The 17,034-nt window shown below is 41.0% G+C and overlaps 1 protein-coding gene across 2 annotated transcripts in view; it reads left to right on the top strand.

Moving 5' to 3' along the window:
• LOC127431363 (ubiquitin carboxyl-terminal hydrolase 28-like) overlaps positions 1-11,069 on the top strand; it is a 36,214-nt gene extending 25,145 nt beyond the window's left edge. The window contains exons 19-26 of one of the 2 annotated variants that reach the window (XM_051681781.1): positions 7,768-8,013; positions 8,138-8,233; positions 8,751-8,929; positions 9,308-9,386; positions 9,484-9,563; positions 9,653-9,776; positions 10,074-10,269; positions 10,372-11,069. In XM_051681781.1, coding sequence (XP_051537741.1) covers positions 7,768-8,013; positions 8,138-8,233; positions 8,751-8,929; positions 9,308-9,386; positions 9,484-9,563; positions 9,653-9,776; positions 10,074-10,269; positions 10,372-10,544 — 1,173 coding nt within the window. In that variant the 3' untranslated portion in view covers positions 10,545-11,069. Of the gene's footprint in view, positions 1-7,764; positions 8,014-8,137; positions 8,234-8,750; positions 8,930-9,307; positions 9,387-9,483; positions 9,564-9,652; positions 9,777-10,073; positions 10,270-10,371 lie in introns of both variants that reach the window. The other variant, XM_051681780.1, reaches the window with a different exon arrangement.
• Positions 11,070-17,034: the final 5,965 nt, after the last annotated feature.

Genomic DNA, 17,034 nt, shown 5'->3' with positions numbered 1-17,034 from the left:
CTAGTTGGATCAGGGAGATTGGACGGTAACTTTTACACTCGCTTGGATCTTTGTCCTTTTTAAGAATCAGACTGATCCGGGCTTGTGTCATGGTTGGAGGAAGCTTTCCATTCTTTAATGATTCAGTATAAATTTCTAACAAAAGTGGAGCCAGTTCTGTAGCATAGGATCTAAAAAATTCTGCAGCAAAACCATCTGGCCCCGGAGCCTTGCCAGTAGGTAGGGACTTAATTACCTCGTCAAGATCCTCCAAGGTTATCTCAGAATCAAGAGCGTTTTTTTGCTCAGTCTTCAGTTTAGGAAGATCTAATTGTTCCACAAAGTTTCTAATATCTTCATCAGTAGACGAAGACGTGGAACTATAGAGATCAAGATAGAATTCATTATTAATATCAATGGCTGAGGTAAAAATGTCACCACCAGCAGATTTCACTGAGGGAATGGTAGAAAAAGACTCTTTCTGCTTTATATATCTAGCCAAAAGCTTCCCTGCCTTGTCCCCCGACTCAAAGTATGACTGTCTTGCCCTGAATCACCAAAACTCCACTTTCTGCAGCAAAATAGAATTATAACTATATTTCAATTTGGGTCAATTCTCTGAGGCCATCAGATGACATACAACGCTTCAGCTCTGCCTCTGCACTTTTATTATTTCCTTCCAATTCCAAGAGTTCTCGTGCTTTGGATTTTTTGATGAATGAGGCAGACTGTATGATCCAACCCCTAAGAACCGCCTTAAGTGCCTCCCAAGCCATGCCCACAGAGGATACCGAGGACCAGTTGGTCTCCATATAAACACTGATTTCAGTCTTTAACATTTGTTGGAAATCAGGATTATGCAAAAGGGATACATTAAGGCGCCAACTATACGATTTCTTTTTCTCTATATGTGGCAACACCTCTAAAGTCACCAGGGCGTGATCCAAGACTAAGATATTTCCAATTGAGCAATCAACAACAGATGAAATGAGGGATTTGGATATAAAAAAAATCTATTCTAGAATAAATCTTATGGATCGATGAAAAAAATTTATAGTCTCTACCAGATGGGTTCAATAGTCTCTAAATATTTGTAAGACCAAGATTTTTACACATCCTGTGAAGCGTCAATGATGCTCTAGGAGGCTTGCACACTTTTGCTTCACTATGATCAAGGACTGAGTCCATCAAAAGATTAAAGTCTCCTCCCAAAACTATATCATGCAGGGTGCCAGCGGCTTGCAACTTCCCTTCAAGATCTATAAAAAAGCTCTGATCATCAGCGTTAGGTGCGTAAATATTAGCCAAAATCAGACTTTGCCCCTGAATTTCTGCTAAAACAATAATGACTCTTCCTAATTTATCATTAAACTGTTTGAGAAATTTGAATTGTAAATGTTTATTTACCAATATAATGACTCCCTTGCTCTTACTTGAGCCAACACTAAAGAAAACATATCCACCCCATATCTTCCCAAATTTGTCAGCTTCCTGCGGGGAAAGATGTGTTTCTTGAAGAAACACTATATCATATTTCTTACATTTAAGAAAAGAAATAACCTTCCTTCTTCTTATGGGGTGCCCCAACCCATTTACATTCCATGTGGAGAGAGATAGTACACTCATATTAACATTTGACATTTTAATATAATAGAAAAAATAAATTGTGAAGACCACATTTCAACATCAATGCAACAATTAAACCCCAAACTTCCCCCCATACAAAACAAACAGAAAAAAGAAAAACGTGCGCATTAACCCCACGCACGAAAGCGCTAACCGGCGTCCATCCCTTTAAACTCAAAGAGTCCATGTACACTTGCGTGAGCCTCAGCGACAACTTTGCCACCGGATTGCTCAATTTTGCCTAACAAATTTGTAAGGCAAAATTACATAACATCAAATATTTTGTAAAACAAACCCCAGCCAATAGGCAGAATAAACACAAAGAACATGTAGACTCATTCACAGAACTGTCTCAAAGGTGTGTTCCTTCACAAAACAAATTCCAGCCGATATAATGCTGTTCAGTTTCCTCGGTCAGACAAACGAATCTTCAGTGAGCCAGCTGATGAGTGCAGCAAATAACGTAATCATTCCAATGACCCACGAAAATACTCCACAAATCATACTCCAGCCAACAGGAGGCATAAGCACAAGGAACTGACAGATTCATCCATAACTGTCCCAAAGTAGTGTTATTTAACAAAACAAGCTCCAACCACTAGACGGAACCAGCACAAAAGGAAACGAAACACGCATCCCATTTCCTCGGATGGTCAAGAGTCAATTCACTCGGAGGCCGCATAAAAGTATATCCCATGATTTACACAGTCCGCCAACTTTATAAAAGACATCCTTTGTGTGGGCGTGTAGATATTTTGCGGTCATCCATAGTGTCTATTCTCAATCTGCCCGGGAACTTCATTGTAAATGTGATCTTCCGTCACTGCAAAAGTTTCTTGAAGGAAAAGTGTTAATCCACAAAACAAAACAAACTCCAACCACTTGGCGGAGCCAACGCAAAAAGAAACAAAAATGGTGCCCAGCTTCCTCCGAAAGCCAGAGCATGTACAGTGAGTCAATCCACTCACAAGAAAAACACCCAACAGTTACTCACCCATTGTTTCAATAAAAGACATTGCCTGATTGGGACATGTAAATACTTTGCTGCCGTCCTTGGTGTTTATTCTCAGTCTGGCTGGAAACATCAGAGCAAAAGTGATCTTCCGCTGATGTAAAATTTCTTGCATTCCTTAAACCGATCGCGTTTCTCTCTTGTCGAGTTTGCAAAGTCCGGGAACAAGAAAATATTGTAATTCTTCCAAGAAAGCTTTCCTTTGCTCCTCGCCTGGTGCAACACGACATCTTTATCGGATGATTTCAAAAATTTGGCCAGAATCGATCGGGGCCTGTCTCCATCAGCAGATCTGCGAGTTCACTCGATTTCCAGCTTGTGGCCTGTTATGTCGAGCAGACTCGGGAAACGCTCGTATAGGAATTTCACCATATCTCTGCCCTCCTCAGGCTCAGGAATTCCAACAATTTGAATATTATTCCTACGGCTTCTATTCTCAAGATCTTCAAGCTTTTCAAGAACACGTTCCAAATCAACTTTGGTCGCGGGCGGATTAGCGGCTAATTTCCTCTCTGATGACTCCAAATAATCGATTCGTTTTGCAACATCTGTAACTCTTGTGACTAGCTCAAATAATTTTTTTTCCATCACCGTAATCGATCGACCTATTACAGCGAGATCCTCCAAGTCCGCAAGTACCTTTGTCAACATCACCGACATGTTGGACAGTTGACGCTGGATTCCATCTCCCGCCGCGCCATCCAAATCGAGTCCATGGTCCACAGGCCCGTCTGGGCTTTCATCTTGAACCCGTAAGTGTCTTTTAATGTCTCCAGAGCCCGATGATTTTGACTTCTTTGCCATGTTTACCTCAAACAGCAAATGTGTAACTGGGTGTATCGAATTTCACCGGATTATATAATGAAAATAATTAAAAAAATTTGCAAAGTGCACAGAGCTGTCTCTCACAAGTCTGCCCTTCGCATGGTGTCACCGTACTCCCCTCTTTCATGTATTTTTAAAACCACTTTGGAAATTCAATGTCAATAACCTCCTTAGCATACTTTCATTATTGTTTTGAGCCTTAAACACTCTCTGTAATGGCTTTTATTTTCATTAGTTTAAAATGTTTAATGTGTTCTCTGATAAATGTCTATGAATATTTACAGTGGAGTTCAATGTCCACACTAAATATCTGGGATTTAAATTCTGATTTAAACCTGGAAATACTAAAGATTTGTACAAAAGGTCAGATTTTCTTGCCACACCAAACAATAAGAAATTCTGAACATTTTAACTAATTTTTTATGCTGATAATATAATTTGTAATGAAAAATAAAACAAAACTATTAAATTGCAAAAAATGCTAAATAGAAGAATTTTCAAGATTGGACTTTGAAATGGTACAAGAGTTATGTGGGAATATGGGAGAGAGTGTTCCTAATTTAAATTAATAGTTATTATAAACAGGTTTGTTTATACTTGATTAATGTTTAATGTTTTTGTCACTCATGTTGCAAAAGCCAGGTATTTTGTAAGGGGATAAGGTCTGGAATGGAATATGAGGATAAGGTTCATCAGACAGCTGCGAGCTGTCTAACATTCCTCACTGTTTCTGATTAAGGTCTCAGGCAGGGTTGTTGAGGACAGTGCGTCAGCAGAGAAGAGCCACAGGCTTTAAATAGAGCATGAACTCTGTGTTTCCTACACCTACCATCAAGAACAACTGGATGCATACCTTTCCACAGCCGTTAAGTGATTACTGAGAACATACTCATGATGCTTCAATCAACAGTCAATTGTTTACGCCTTGTGTGATCTTATGTCTAGTCTTTAGAGAGGGTAATCTTGTATACAGGTGCATCTCAATAAATTAGAATGTCATGGAAAAGTTAATTTATTTCAGTAATTCAACTCAAATTGTGAAACTCATGTATTAAATAAATTCAGTGCACACAGACTGAAGTAGTTTAAGTCTTTGGTTCTTTTAATTGTGATGATTTTGGCTCACATTTAACAAAAACCCACCAATTCACTATCTCAAAAAATTAGAATACATCATAAGACCAATAAAAAAAAACATTTTTATTGAATTGTTGGCCTTCTGGAAAGTATGTTCATTTACTGTATATGTACTCAATACTTGGTAGAGGCTCCTTTTGCTTTAATTACTGCCTCAATTCGGCGTGGCATCGAGGTGATCTGTTTGTGGCACTGCTGAGGTGGTATGGAAGCCCAGGTTTCTTTGACAGTGGCCTTCAGCTCATCTGCATTTTTTGGTCTCTTGTTTCTCATTTTCCTTTTGACAATACCCCATAGATTCTCTATGGGGTTCAGGTCTGGTGAGTTTGCTGGCCAGACAAGCACACCAACACCATGGTCATTTAACCAACTTTTGGTGCTTTTGGCAGTGTGGGCAGGTGCCAAATCCTGCTGGGAAATGAAATCAGCATCTTTAAAAAGCTGGTCAGCAGAAGGAAGCATGAAGTGCTCCAAAATTTCTTGGTAAATGGGTGCAGTGACTTTGGTTTTCAAAAAACACAATGGACCAACACCAGCAGATGACATTGCACCCCAAATCATCACAGACTGTGGAAACTTAACACTGGACTTCAAGCAACTTGGGCTATGAGCTTCTCCACCCTTCCTCCAGACTCTAGGACCTTGGTTTACAAATGAAATACAAAACTTGCTCTCATCTGAAAAGAGGACTTTGGACCACTGGGCAACAGTCCAGTTCTTCTTCTCCTCAGCCCAGGTAAGACGCCTCTGACGTTGTCTGTGGTTCAGGAGTGGCTTAACAAGAGGAATACGACAACTGTAGCCAAATTCCTTTACACGTCTGTGTGTCAGTCCATTCCTTGTGAAGTTCAGCCAAATTCTTGAATCGATTTTGCTTGACAATCGTAAGGCTGCGGTTCTCTCGGTTGGTTGTGCATCTTTTTCTTCCACACTTTTTCCTTCCACTCAACTTTCTGTTAACATGCTTGGATACAGCACTCTGTGAACAGCCAGCTTCTTTGGCAATGAATGTTTGTGGCTTACCCTCCTTGTGAAGGGTGTCAATGATTGTCTTCTGGACAACTGTCAGATCAGCAGTCTTCCCCATGATTGTGTAGCCTAGTGAACCAAACTGAGAGACCATTTTGAAGGCTCAGGAAACCTTTGCAGGTGTTTTGAGTTGATTAGCTGATTGGCATGTCACCATATTCTAATTTTTTGAGATAGTGAATTGGTGGGTTTTTGTTAAATGTGAGCCAAAATCATCACAATTAAAAGAACCAAAGACTTAAACTACTTCAGTCTGTGTGCACTGAATTTATTTAATACATGAGTTTCACAATTTGAGTTGTATTACTGAAATAAATGAACTTTTCCACGACATTCTAATTTATTGAGATGCACCTGTACTACTTGTCTTAGTATATGGAGTTCCAATCATGGTTCTGTGATTAGTGCACAGGTTTTATTCATCTCGTTTTGCTCTGCTCTTCCTCTCTGTGACTAATAGATTTTTTGGCGGTCCTCATTTATGACTCCTTTTCTGCATTCCATTGGGTACAATCTCAACATGATGACCTTCTTATAGTGCCTTGTCATAAATGGTAGTGGGACGACCTCTAGTGGTCAGTATCTCTTACAGCCATAAGCAACAAGCATGTACAAAAATCCTTTCCCATGCTAGAATGAATTTTGTATAACAGATAGTTAAGACTGAATATTCTGATTGGATGAATCACATTCAAAGGCATTTAAAAATGCTGATAAATGCACACCTGTGACTTAGTATTCTATAATAAGCTGTCATGTTGCATGGCAACTGTAAACAGTCTATGGTTTGGCTAATGAACTATATTACTTGATTTTTCTTTTAATTAAAGGTGCAGTGTAAGTCATCTTGGACTTACACTGACACCTAGCAGCTTGGATGCAGCATCATTGAAAATCAGTAGTTTTCAGTTTCAGATGTCATTGTAGAAATGTAGTATTCACAGTTAGCCACGATTACTTTTATCAATGAGTGAAAGTGTCAAATAACAGGACGGTTACTGAGATTAAGCGAGTAGTAATCGGCTGGTCATGTGATTCTAACATGGCAGCCTCCATGTGTGGACCCTCTCCATATAGAATAAAACAGCTTTTATAAGGTTACTGATATGACTAAAGTCTTCCTTTAATGTAAGTGGTCATTATTTCCTACTGCAAAATTACAATTCATGTCTTTAGGTGTTAAAATTTGTTAATGAGGAAAAAATTACTGAGTGCACTTTTAATGTTACTATATATTGAAGATTGGTGACTTTTATCGAATTACAGTTGTCGCTGTTTTATTAAACAGGGTTCCCACAGTCATGGAAAATCTGGAAATATCAGGGAATTTTAAAACTGTGATTTCCACTCTTTGAAATGAGTAAAATCTTAAAAGTTATTAAAATGGATATATGTGAATATATCTAGTTTTGCTCTTCTCTAAAATAATTGGCGAGAAATTGCTCTTTGTGACTGCTTGTGTTAAGTTAAACTTGCCTGCAAGTCATCGTTATAACATAGTATGATAACTATTAACAATCTATTAATTCTAAAGACTGGTACCTGACATACAAATGGAGTCCTCACCAGCAATTTCAAAAAATTATTTCAATTCGAAATAATGTATAATTATAATGTGGTTCTCGCTCTCGGTGGGGTGCATGGTGAGTTGTGCGTGGATGCCGCGGAGAATAGCGTGAAGCCTCCACACGCGCTAGGTCTCCGCGGTAATGCACTTAACAAGCCAGGCAACTGAGATTCATCCTCTGCCACCCGGATTGAGGCGAGTCATTACTCCACCATGAGGACTTAGAGCACATTGGGAATTTGCTATTCCAAATTGGGGAGAAAAGGGGAGAAAATCCACAAACACACACACACACACACACACACAACAAATTATTTCAAATGATTTTATATCCAGTAATCAGGAACAACTGTGTGAGAACAAAAAGTGTGGGAACCATGAGTAAAGCAAGAAGGTTCTCAAGAATGTGCATAATGCTAAATCATTGTAGCATTGCAGCTTTGCATCATGCCAAAGAACACCCCTATGTGTAGTAAAATCAATGTAACACACAGCGTCTTGTGGCTTATTTCTGAATGATGAATTGATAAGATGATTGACAGTCATTCAACCACCTCTTTCTCTCTTGTTTTCGCTCTCTGTATTTCAGCAGCCTGAGGCTAAGTCAGCCTCTGAAGACAGTGCTGAGGCAGAGGTTGAGGTAGAGGAGCGGGTGATCAGTAATGAGGGAGGACCAAAGGCAGAAACAGACACATGGCCCCAGCCAGAGGCCTCGTCCACAGAGGAGAACCCAGCTGCAGCCAGACGCAGGCAGCCTGAAAATGAGGTGTCAGAGGTGGAGATACCCAATGTAGGCAAGATCCTGGTGCGCTCTGATGCAGATGGCTACAATGAAGAGGTAAAAACCATCACATAACACAGTAGTGATAATGAACTGTCTAAAATCTTCTTTTAGAAGGGAAGGTATGAAAATGATGAATGATCAGGTCATATTTTTCCTCTTGTCTTCTATAATGTAATAGATGATGCTAACCCCAGCCATGCAGGGTGTCATCCTTGCTATTGCCAAAGCAAGACAAGCCTTTGACAAAGACGGGCCAGAAGCAGGACTCATTAAGGTATTCTCAGTAACATAAAATTTCTCAGTAAACAAAACCACTTGGCACTACACATTTCTAATCTGAATTTAATTTCTTTTGCACTAGGATATTAAAAGCAAAGTCATTTTTTAAATGTTTAAATAACTTCTCCTATACCAGACTAATATGCAGAGACATCATAAATACTGTAAGCTATACGTAGGTTGATTTCCCTGAAATGTATAAACACTAGCGCTATCAAAATATTGCTCTGTTTGTTTGAGCACCCGGAAAAATACGACATAGAAACACTGGCTCAACCAAATTTTGTCCAACCAGAAGCAGACAGGGAGATTGTTCGGGGAACCAATCACTATTTTTGCTGTTTCATTTGGTGGTAACAGTGGTGCAGAAATTGCACACTTCACCTTTAAATTGGATTGCTTGGCATTTGATTTAACAACGTTAGCATGTTTATTTCTTTTACTATTTATTTCTTTGGAAATTAAAGAAATGGTGCCCCTCACTGCATCCCTTTCTTTGGTCTCTCCATCAGGCGTTCCATGAGGAATATTCCAGATTGCATGAGCTGTCTCAGGAGGAGACCACACCCCAGCAAGACCCTCGACTCCAGCATGTCCTGGTCTACCTCTTTCAGAATCAGGCGCCAAACCGTATCATTGAGAGGACATTACTGGAGCAGTTTGCAGATCGTAACCTGAGTTTTGATGATAGGTACACAATATCGTTCTCTTCATCTCTCTGCCTTTAAATCAAAAATTTTATGCAGTCCTGCATAAAAAAATGCAGTCCAATCAAGAAATTGATGGGTCTTAATTTTATTTTGTGAGTGATAAATTGCTCAGAGAATCATGTATTACACAAATTTGTTTTTGTACCATGCTTAACATGTATCATATCATGATATGACTTGGTTCTGATATCTTTGCTGGTTTGGTTGAAAAGTGAGTGTCAGTTTTAGTCATTCTGTAGTTCCTTACACTTGGAACTTCTCAAAGTTAATGAAAGAGTTAAGGTCTAGCCAGTGGAATGATTACGGATTGTATATCTTAACCAAAATAAGCCATTTAAATTATTGTTTTCTCCTCTTAGGGCCATCAGTATCATGAGAGAGGCCAGAACTAAACTTCGTCTCATTAAACCAGAAGACATGGACATGGATGAGTATTTGGTAAAACCACTTAGGCTAACTACTCTTTTCACTTCTTTATTTGTAATTTATGTTCTTCTTTAAATTTCAAACAATACTTTATTCATTCTCTTTCCAGCAATGGCATGATGACTACAACATGTTCAAGACAGTGTTTGCCTACCTGTTAACAGGTCTTGAGCAGTATCAGAATGGAAAGTATGTAGTCGTGGAAAACGGGCAGGATCTGAGCATTGTTTACATGCAAGATTCTTTAAAAACTACAGCATTTATGTTTTTCCTTGCAGAATAAGAGAAGCACTACATTATCTTGCACATGCACACCAGAACAACTCAGTTCTTCTCAGGAAAGGGGAGAAGAAAGGAGTGAACCAGTCACTTATTGCACTTTACAGGAGAAAATGTCTGAAAGTATGGATTGCTCACTTTGATAACCCTACTGATTTAGGATTTAAAGTAACATTTTATGTACTAAATTATTTCACTTAAAATGTGCATAATTCAACAGTTTGTAAATTCATCTTTCATCTTAAATGTCTTTTGTTTTTTCATTCACCAGAAGTTTGAAACCACTAATTTTTTTCATTGAAACCGGGAAATAAAAAAGTTTTAGTATTTAGAAAATTTTTAAACACATAGTTGTGATGTAAATGATGTAGATCTGTATATACAGTACAGTTTGTTCTGTGGATTTATTGCACCCTGCAGGAGCTGAATGACAATGCAGCCACACTCTTTAAAAGTCAAGATGAGAATAACGTAGCAGAGGGAATGACCATCATGAACGAGTGTGTCATCCCTTGCATGCATCTCATGGTAAGAGACAGCGTCAGTCAAGAGGACTTGGATATCATCGAGCTGATCAGGAATTGCTGGTGCTCCTACCTGGGGCAAGACATGGATGGTGGGCTTTCACACTATTTCACTTATTGTATGTAAACTATGCAAATGAGATTTTATGTCCTAACTCACATTGCTGTCTTATTGTCTGTGTTTGGATAATCAGATTCTCTGCAGGAAAAGCTCAGCGAATTCCTACCAAGGGTCCTGGACTCTTCTGCAGAAATGGTGGTGTTGAAGGAGCCGCCCAAAGTGAGGAACTCCCCCCATGATCTTTGTAGCCGCCTTACTGCTGTAATGGAGTCCATACACAGCACCTCAGTTGTCATTGTGAAGTGAAGCAATATCTTGTGAGGCAAGGTTGAAAAAGATCACAACACAGTGACAAGGTGGTTTAATCTGTCTCAGCCTGAGCTGGCAAACTCTGTTTTTGCTGCACAATTACAATGGAATTATGTTTTTTTTATTTGTCAAAAACAATTTTGTCATGACAGAGCACACTGTTCTATATTCACTGTGTTCTGAATTCCTTGAAGGGATATTTGATTGGCTGCTTTCACTCATTGTAGACATTTGATCTCAGGAATAATCAAACAGGTTACATTTTCTAAAGCGATGAGACTGCAGGTTTGATAAGAGTTCAGTGAAGGCAGCGTAAGTTTTTACCCCGCTGTTCTTTACATGTGAACCTTAGACATATTGTGTGAAAATAGTCTTTTATAGAGATATGCTGAAGTCACTTTATTTCAGTCTACACTTAGCTGAAGATCCTCTATATATTCTTTCTTTGTACAGTAAGTTTTCTGATTTTCCACTCCTTTGTTCTACCCCACTCTTGACTTTCAATAAAAAATGTATTTCTCACTTTGTTGCCCTGTCCTGTGAGTTCTCTTTCTTGCTTTATTTTTCCCCATCTTACTTTTTGTCTGTTTCTTTATAGTTTCTTTCATCACAATATTTCCAGGGTTCCATTACTGATACTGTACTTCAAATGCAGCTCCATTGACAACACTCAGTTTTTATATTGGAGAGCACAGATAAATCCGTTTATTAGCACTGGAAGGTTTAAAATGTCTTCATCTTTGTCTCAGGAATTTATTTTTACTTTGATGTTGGCTGTTTTTAGTTTATATACTTAGACTGATGCAAATGTTAGCTTTTTTTACTTGTCTAACAGTACATGAAAATGTCCGCCAATTTCAAAAGAGGTAGTATGACATTTTTCACGGCTTTCTGTCAAATTACTGTGTACATTTATTATAAAACAAAAAAAATACAACATGAATCTATTTTTTGTACAATCCTGTTGAATTAAAAAGAATGTTGCTACTTTTCATTGGAGTTATCTTTAGGATACTCACATAACCCCGGTTCTCTGATAACAGGAGTGAGGTATCTCACTATGGGTAACTCCTCGGGTGTGGCCAATCCTGGAATCACCAATAACACCCAGTCTGTCAGTTGACAGACCAATCACAGCAGTGATGAGGGAGTCCCACCTCCCTATATAAACCACTGTCATAGGTGCCTACTTCATTCTCTGCATATCTCTTCTCCATGCAACTGCAAGGAGGGAAGTGTGGTGAGATACCTCACTCCTGTTATCAGAGAACCGGGGTTACGTGAGTAACCTAAAGTTCTCTTTCTAACATTCGTTCGGTATCTCACTATGGTACATAGCCAACTCCCATATTGCAGATATGCTGTCAGAAGCAGACCGGCAACTGTCTTGTGCGTCACTGTGTTATTGTTCATTTGTGTGTGTATTTTTTTCTTTTCTTTATACACATCAGCAGATTGACTACCCACACCAAGGTCTGAATGAGCCAATGAAGGCCCTGTGACATCCAGTCTATAAAATCTGACAAAAGTGTGAGGCGATGCCCAACTCACAGCTGCACAAATGTCCTGGACTGAAAGGTCTTTAAACAGTGCCCAAAAGGTAGCCATGCCTCTGGTAGAATGAGCTCTCAAGCCCTCCGGAGGTCGCAGCCCCAGACTATTATAACTTTATATAATAGCCTCTACTACCCAATGAGACAGGTGCTATCATGATATGGGTCTGCCATTACATGAATCAGCCCAAGAAACAAAATGCTGATTACTCTTTCTCAATGCCTTTGTTATTTCCACGTACAAACGTAGAGTGCGAACTGAACAGAGGTGGTTTCACAGTGAATTACAGCCGATAACTCAGTTTTATCATAGATAAAACCCTGGAATTAACTGCGCATGCGCACCAATTTTCTGCTTCAACAGAGGGGTCCGCTGAAGCTCTCGCACACTGATGGTGCTGCGACACCATCTAAAGGCAGAGCTGGGGATTGCAGCTCTGAGTTCAGTATTATTTTGTGATTTATTTTCACACACCACTGTGCCATTGGCCCACTACCTGGATGCACAGAGGAGATTTTTATATTTTGTCACACACATGTTTTTGTGCAAACTTTCCTCTTCTCTCTTTTCTGACCCCGTGGGTGGAGAGGGGAGATGCAAACTGAGAGGCACTGGGGGAACTGTTGCCAACACTCCCATTAAATTGTTTGTGTATAAACTTATGCTTTGATTCCCCTTCCGAGTCCTCTTGGCTGGAGGGGCAAAAAACAAACTCACTTCTTGAGGGAGAGGTGGAACCGAGACTCCGCGAGTGCTGTTCACCCACTCCGTGTCCCAAACCAGAACACTGGTTAGGTCGCCCGTCACTTCTTGTTCCCCTGAGATTAGATGGACGATGTTTGGCCACCGCCACCACAAAAGAAGCCTTGCTTCTCGGCTGTTTCGGCTGTGCCTCTCCCTGCCCTGGCTGCTGGGGCTGTGGGGGAGGCCTGGTCTGGGTTCTAAAACCAGATTGTCCACCTCTAAAATGGGATGTGAAGCCGGAACGTGACGGCTGTGGGGGGCAAGCGGTGGATTTTCGGGGAAGGCAGGTCTCGAACGCTGCTCCATCCTTGTTCCTAAAATAACACTGCTACCGCACTGTGGACACCGTTGCCCCGAAAAGGGCTTTCGGATCCACTGGGGGATTGAGGAAATCTGTCTTCTCCCTCTCAGACAGGCCAGAGAGACCGAGCCAAATAGCCTGTTCGCCCATAATGGTGAGACCCATGCTGCGGCCGCAACTCTGGACAGCCCCTCTTGACATATGACAATAACGCAGATCTCTTCCCACAATGCTGCATCCGGCGCCCCCACATCAATCTGTCAGCTCATCTCCTCCATCAACTCGGTCTGCTATGCTGTGAGGAGCGAGGTGGCGTTAAGAGCCCTTACAGCTAGGGCTGAAGACCAGTTGATCTTTTGGTAAATGGAGATCGACAATCTCTCCGTCCGTTCCGGCAATGTAGCGAGCGCAGACGAATAAAATTCCCGACGATCGGGCTGAAGGTGATTTGCCACCGACGCCTCGACTGGAGGTGGGTTGGACATCCCCAGAGCCTCCATTTCGTGCACATTAGATTAGATTAGATTAGATTCAACTTTATTGTCATTGTGCAGAGTACAGGTACAGAGCCAATGAAATGCAGTTAGCATCTAACCAGAGGTGCAAATAGCAATAAGTATACATATATATATATATGAGTATATACAATAAAGATTTTTATGGAGTGCAAAGTTATGAGGTAGAGAAGCAGAGACCAGCTCAATGCAAATGTCTATGAAAACAGTACAAGGTGCAAATAAAGAAGTATAAACACTGAAGGTGCATTGTACAGAATGAAGTATAAATATGTAAATATATATATATGGCTGGTGACCATAACAGTGCAAGTGGCATCAAGAGGTAGAAATTATGTGCAAAGAAATGAGCAAGGGAATATGAAAATAAATAAATAAATATGTATTCTGAGTGGGATGTAGTGTTAAGCGCCTGAGTTTAGAGTTCAGTAGGCTGACAGCTGAGGAAAATAAACTGTTCCTGAGTCTGCTGGTGCGACAGCGAAGACTCCTATAGCGTCTCCCAGATGGGAGAAGAGTAAACAGACCATGGTTGGGGTGAGAGGTGTCTTTGATAATGCTTCTCACCCTCCTTAGGCAGCGTTTGTGGTGAATGTCTTTGATGGAGGGTAGCTGAACACCAGTGATGTATTGGGCAGTTTTCACCACACGCTGGAGGGACTTCTGGTCTGAGACAGTGCAGTTGCCATACCACACTGTGATGCAGTTTGTTAGTATACTTTCAATAGCGCAGCGGTAAAAGTTCAGCAGGATGTGGGAGGACAGATGTTCGCTGGTTTGTAATCTGTGAGGGCATGGATGCCTGTCCACATACGTCAGGGGTCATTGTTCTTAAATTTGTCCTCAATCCGAAGTTTGTAATTGTGTTTGGCTGCTTTAATTCCCCTCTTCAGATTGGCCCTGGATAAATTGTAGGCTTCCCGGATGCCAGATGTGAAAGCAGCATCACGTGCATTCAGCAGGAGTCGGACTTCCTTGTTCATCCAGAGTTTCTGATTGGGGTATGTTTTAATTGTTTTATGGGTGGTTACCTTGTCGACACACCTGTTGATGTGTTGCAGAACAGAATTTGTGTAGGTATTAATGTCCGTGTGTGAGTCCAGGTTGGCCTGAGAAGCAAACGCATTCCAGTCTGTGTTCTGGAACTCATGCTGTAGTGAAGAGTCTGCAACTTCCAGCCACAATTTTACAGTCCTCACTGTGGGTTTCACATGTTTGATGATGGGGGTGTATTTGGGGAGTAGGAACAGGGATAAGTGATCAGACTGTCCAACATGGGGGAGGGGGATGGCTTTGTAGGCATCAGAGATGTTTGTATAAACATGATCAAGAGTGTTGTCTCCTCTTGTAGGGCAAGAAATGTTTTGATAAAATTTGGGGAGTGCTGTCCTCAAATTGGCATGATTGAAATCCCCAGCAATGATAAAAGCTCCATCCGGATGCATTGTTTGTAGTTTTCTGACAGCAAAAGAGAGTTCCTTCATGGCTAGCTCAGCATTAGCATCCGGGGGTACATATACTGCAGCGATTATGGTAGATGTAAATTCACGGGGCAGGTAAAAGTGTCTGTACTTGATAAAGAGGTACTCAATATCAGCAGAACAGTGGGATTTGGTAATAACAGCATCGGTGCACCAAGTTCTGTTTACATAGATGCAAACACCCCCACCTTTGCTTTTACTGGAGTCCACAGCCTTTCTGTCAGCTCTTTAGTTATTGCAATCCTCTAGCTCAATCGTTTCCATGAAAACCATAAAGTTGCAGTCCAAAAACATTTGCTGAGTGCCCACATCAGCATAGAGCAACCTTTAACAGGCACTCTGTGAGAAAAAGGCTTGTCCCAAAACCGACGCATCTCCGCGACACACGCTGGGATGGCTTGAATAAATTGCTTTACTGGGGCAGCACGAGACGGCAGCCGTTTCATACAGATCCCTCTCTGTACAGTCTGTTGTGACGGCCAGTCAATGGAGAGCTTGGCTTCCGCCCTCCTACACATCTCAGTAAGGTCCAGCTCTCCTTGGACAGGAGAGGGGGATGCATCCATCATTCTACCTGGATGGAAAAGGAGGAAGAGCGGGGAGAATGGCATCGTCCTCCTTAAGATGATCATCAGCGTCATTCTCCTCTTCCCTGTCCCCTGCCAAAGCGGCTGATTCAAAGAGGGGAGGAAGATCAGGGGAGACTTCGTCCATGAGATCGCCCCAGCTGCGCTGTCCTTGCAGCTGGGGTGGGGGGGTCTTTCTCCGCTGGAGGCGGAGAAAAATAGGGATCTTCATTACCTTCCAAAACTCTCCATATGAAATAGGAACAAAGCGGGCAACACTCGGGATTAGCGAGTGTGGCCTGTGCATGCCTGACCCCTAGACAAGTGATACATAGTTGGTGGGAATCATTTGGCTAGATCATAGATCCACAAGCACACGGACGGGAGGGATCCTTACCCTTTGCTCCACCACTCGGTGAGCTTACAATTGCCATGACAGAACCCAAACTCAAGAACACAGAAGCAGTTCACAACAACGTGCCACTTTATTCTGTGTTAATCCTCTTGCCGTAGAGGTAGAAGCCATAAAAGCACGAAACTCCACAGAAAAAACGCAAACCCACCTCATCGCACTGGTTCATGCCACCCAGAGAAAACAATATAAATATAGCAAAAAAAATATTTACTTTGACAGTGAATATATTCGCAAAAAGAACAGCCGCGTTCTGCAACATACCTGAATGGCTCGCCTGATGAACTGTTAAGCGACCACATCTTATGAGTCCTGCTGAGGATAGCTTCCAAAGATCTTTACGGGGAAGAGAACGAGAATGAAGTAGGCACCTATGACTGTGGTTTATATAGGTAGGTGGTACTCCCTCATCACTCCTGTGATTGGTCTGTCAACTGACAGACTGTGTGTTATTGGTGCTTCCAGGATTGGCCACGACTGAGGCATTACCCATAGTGAGATACCGAACAAATGTTAGAAAGAGAACCTTATTCTTTTTAATGATTTGTTGATCCTCTGTAGAAAAGTCTTTTTTTTTTTTTTTTTTTTATCTGAGCAAAATAATCAAATAAGACTTCCTAAATCCATGAACATATCACAACATCCAATTCTCAACATATTCTCCTTTAATTAATTTAGGGGATCGGGCTACATAATCTCCAAAGTTTAATTAGACTTGGAACGCTTACATGATTGTGATGATACAACAAAATGTTGCACAGCACAGTGGATTGTGATCTTTTATGGCTTCATGAGAGGAGCGTATGAAAGATAAGATGCAGTGGAGCCAGCTGGTTGAATTTCACAAGAATATCATTTTACAGACTTATCAGGACTACACTCTCCTGTAAGAATTTTATGTACAAAACAATTTT

Source organism: Myxocyprinus asiaticus, chromosome 40 (assembly GCF_019703515.2).
Source record: "Myxocyprinus asiaticus isolate MX2 ecotype Aquarium Trade chromosome 40, UBuf_Myxa_2, whole genome shotgun sequence".
Lineage (NCBI taxonomy): Eukaryota > Metazoa > Chordata > Actinopteri > Cypriniformes > Catostomidae > Myxocyprinus > Myxocyprinus asiaticus.
Note: the sequence above shows the minus strand (reverse complement) of the source record. Positions and strands in the feature narration are given on the sequence as shown.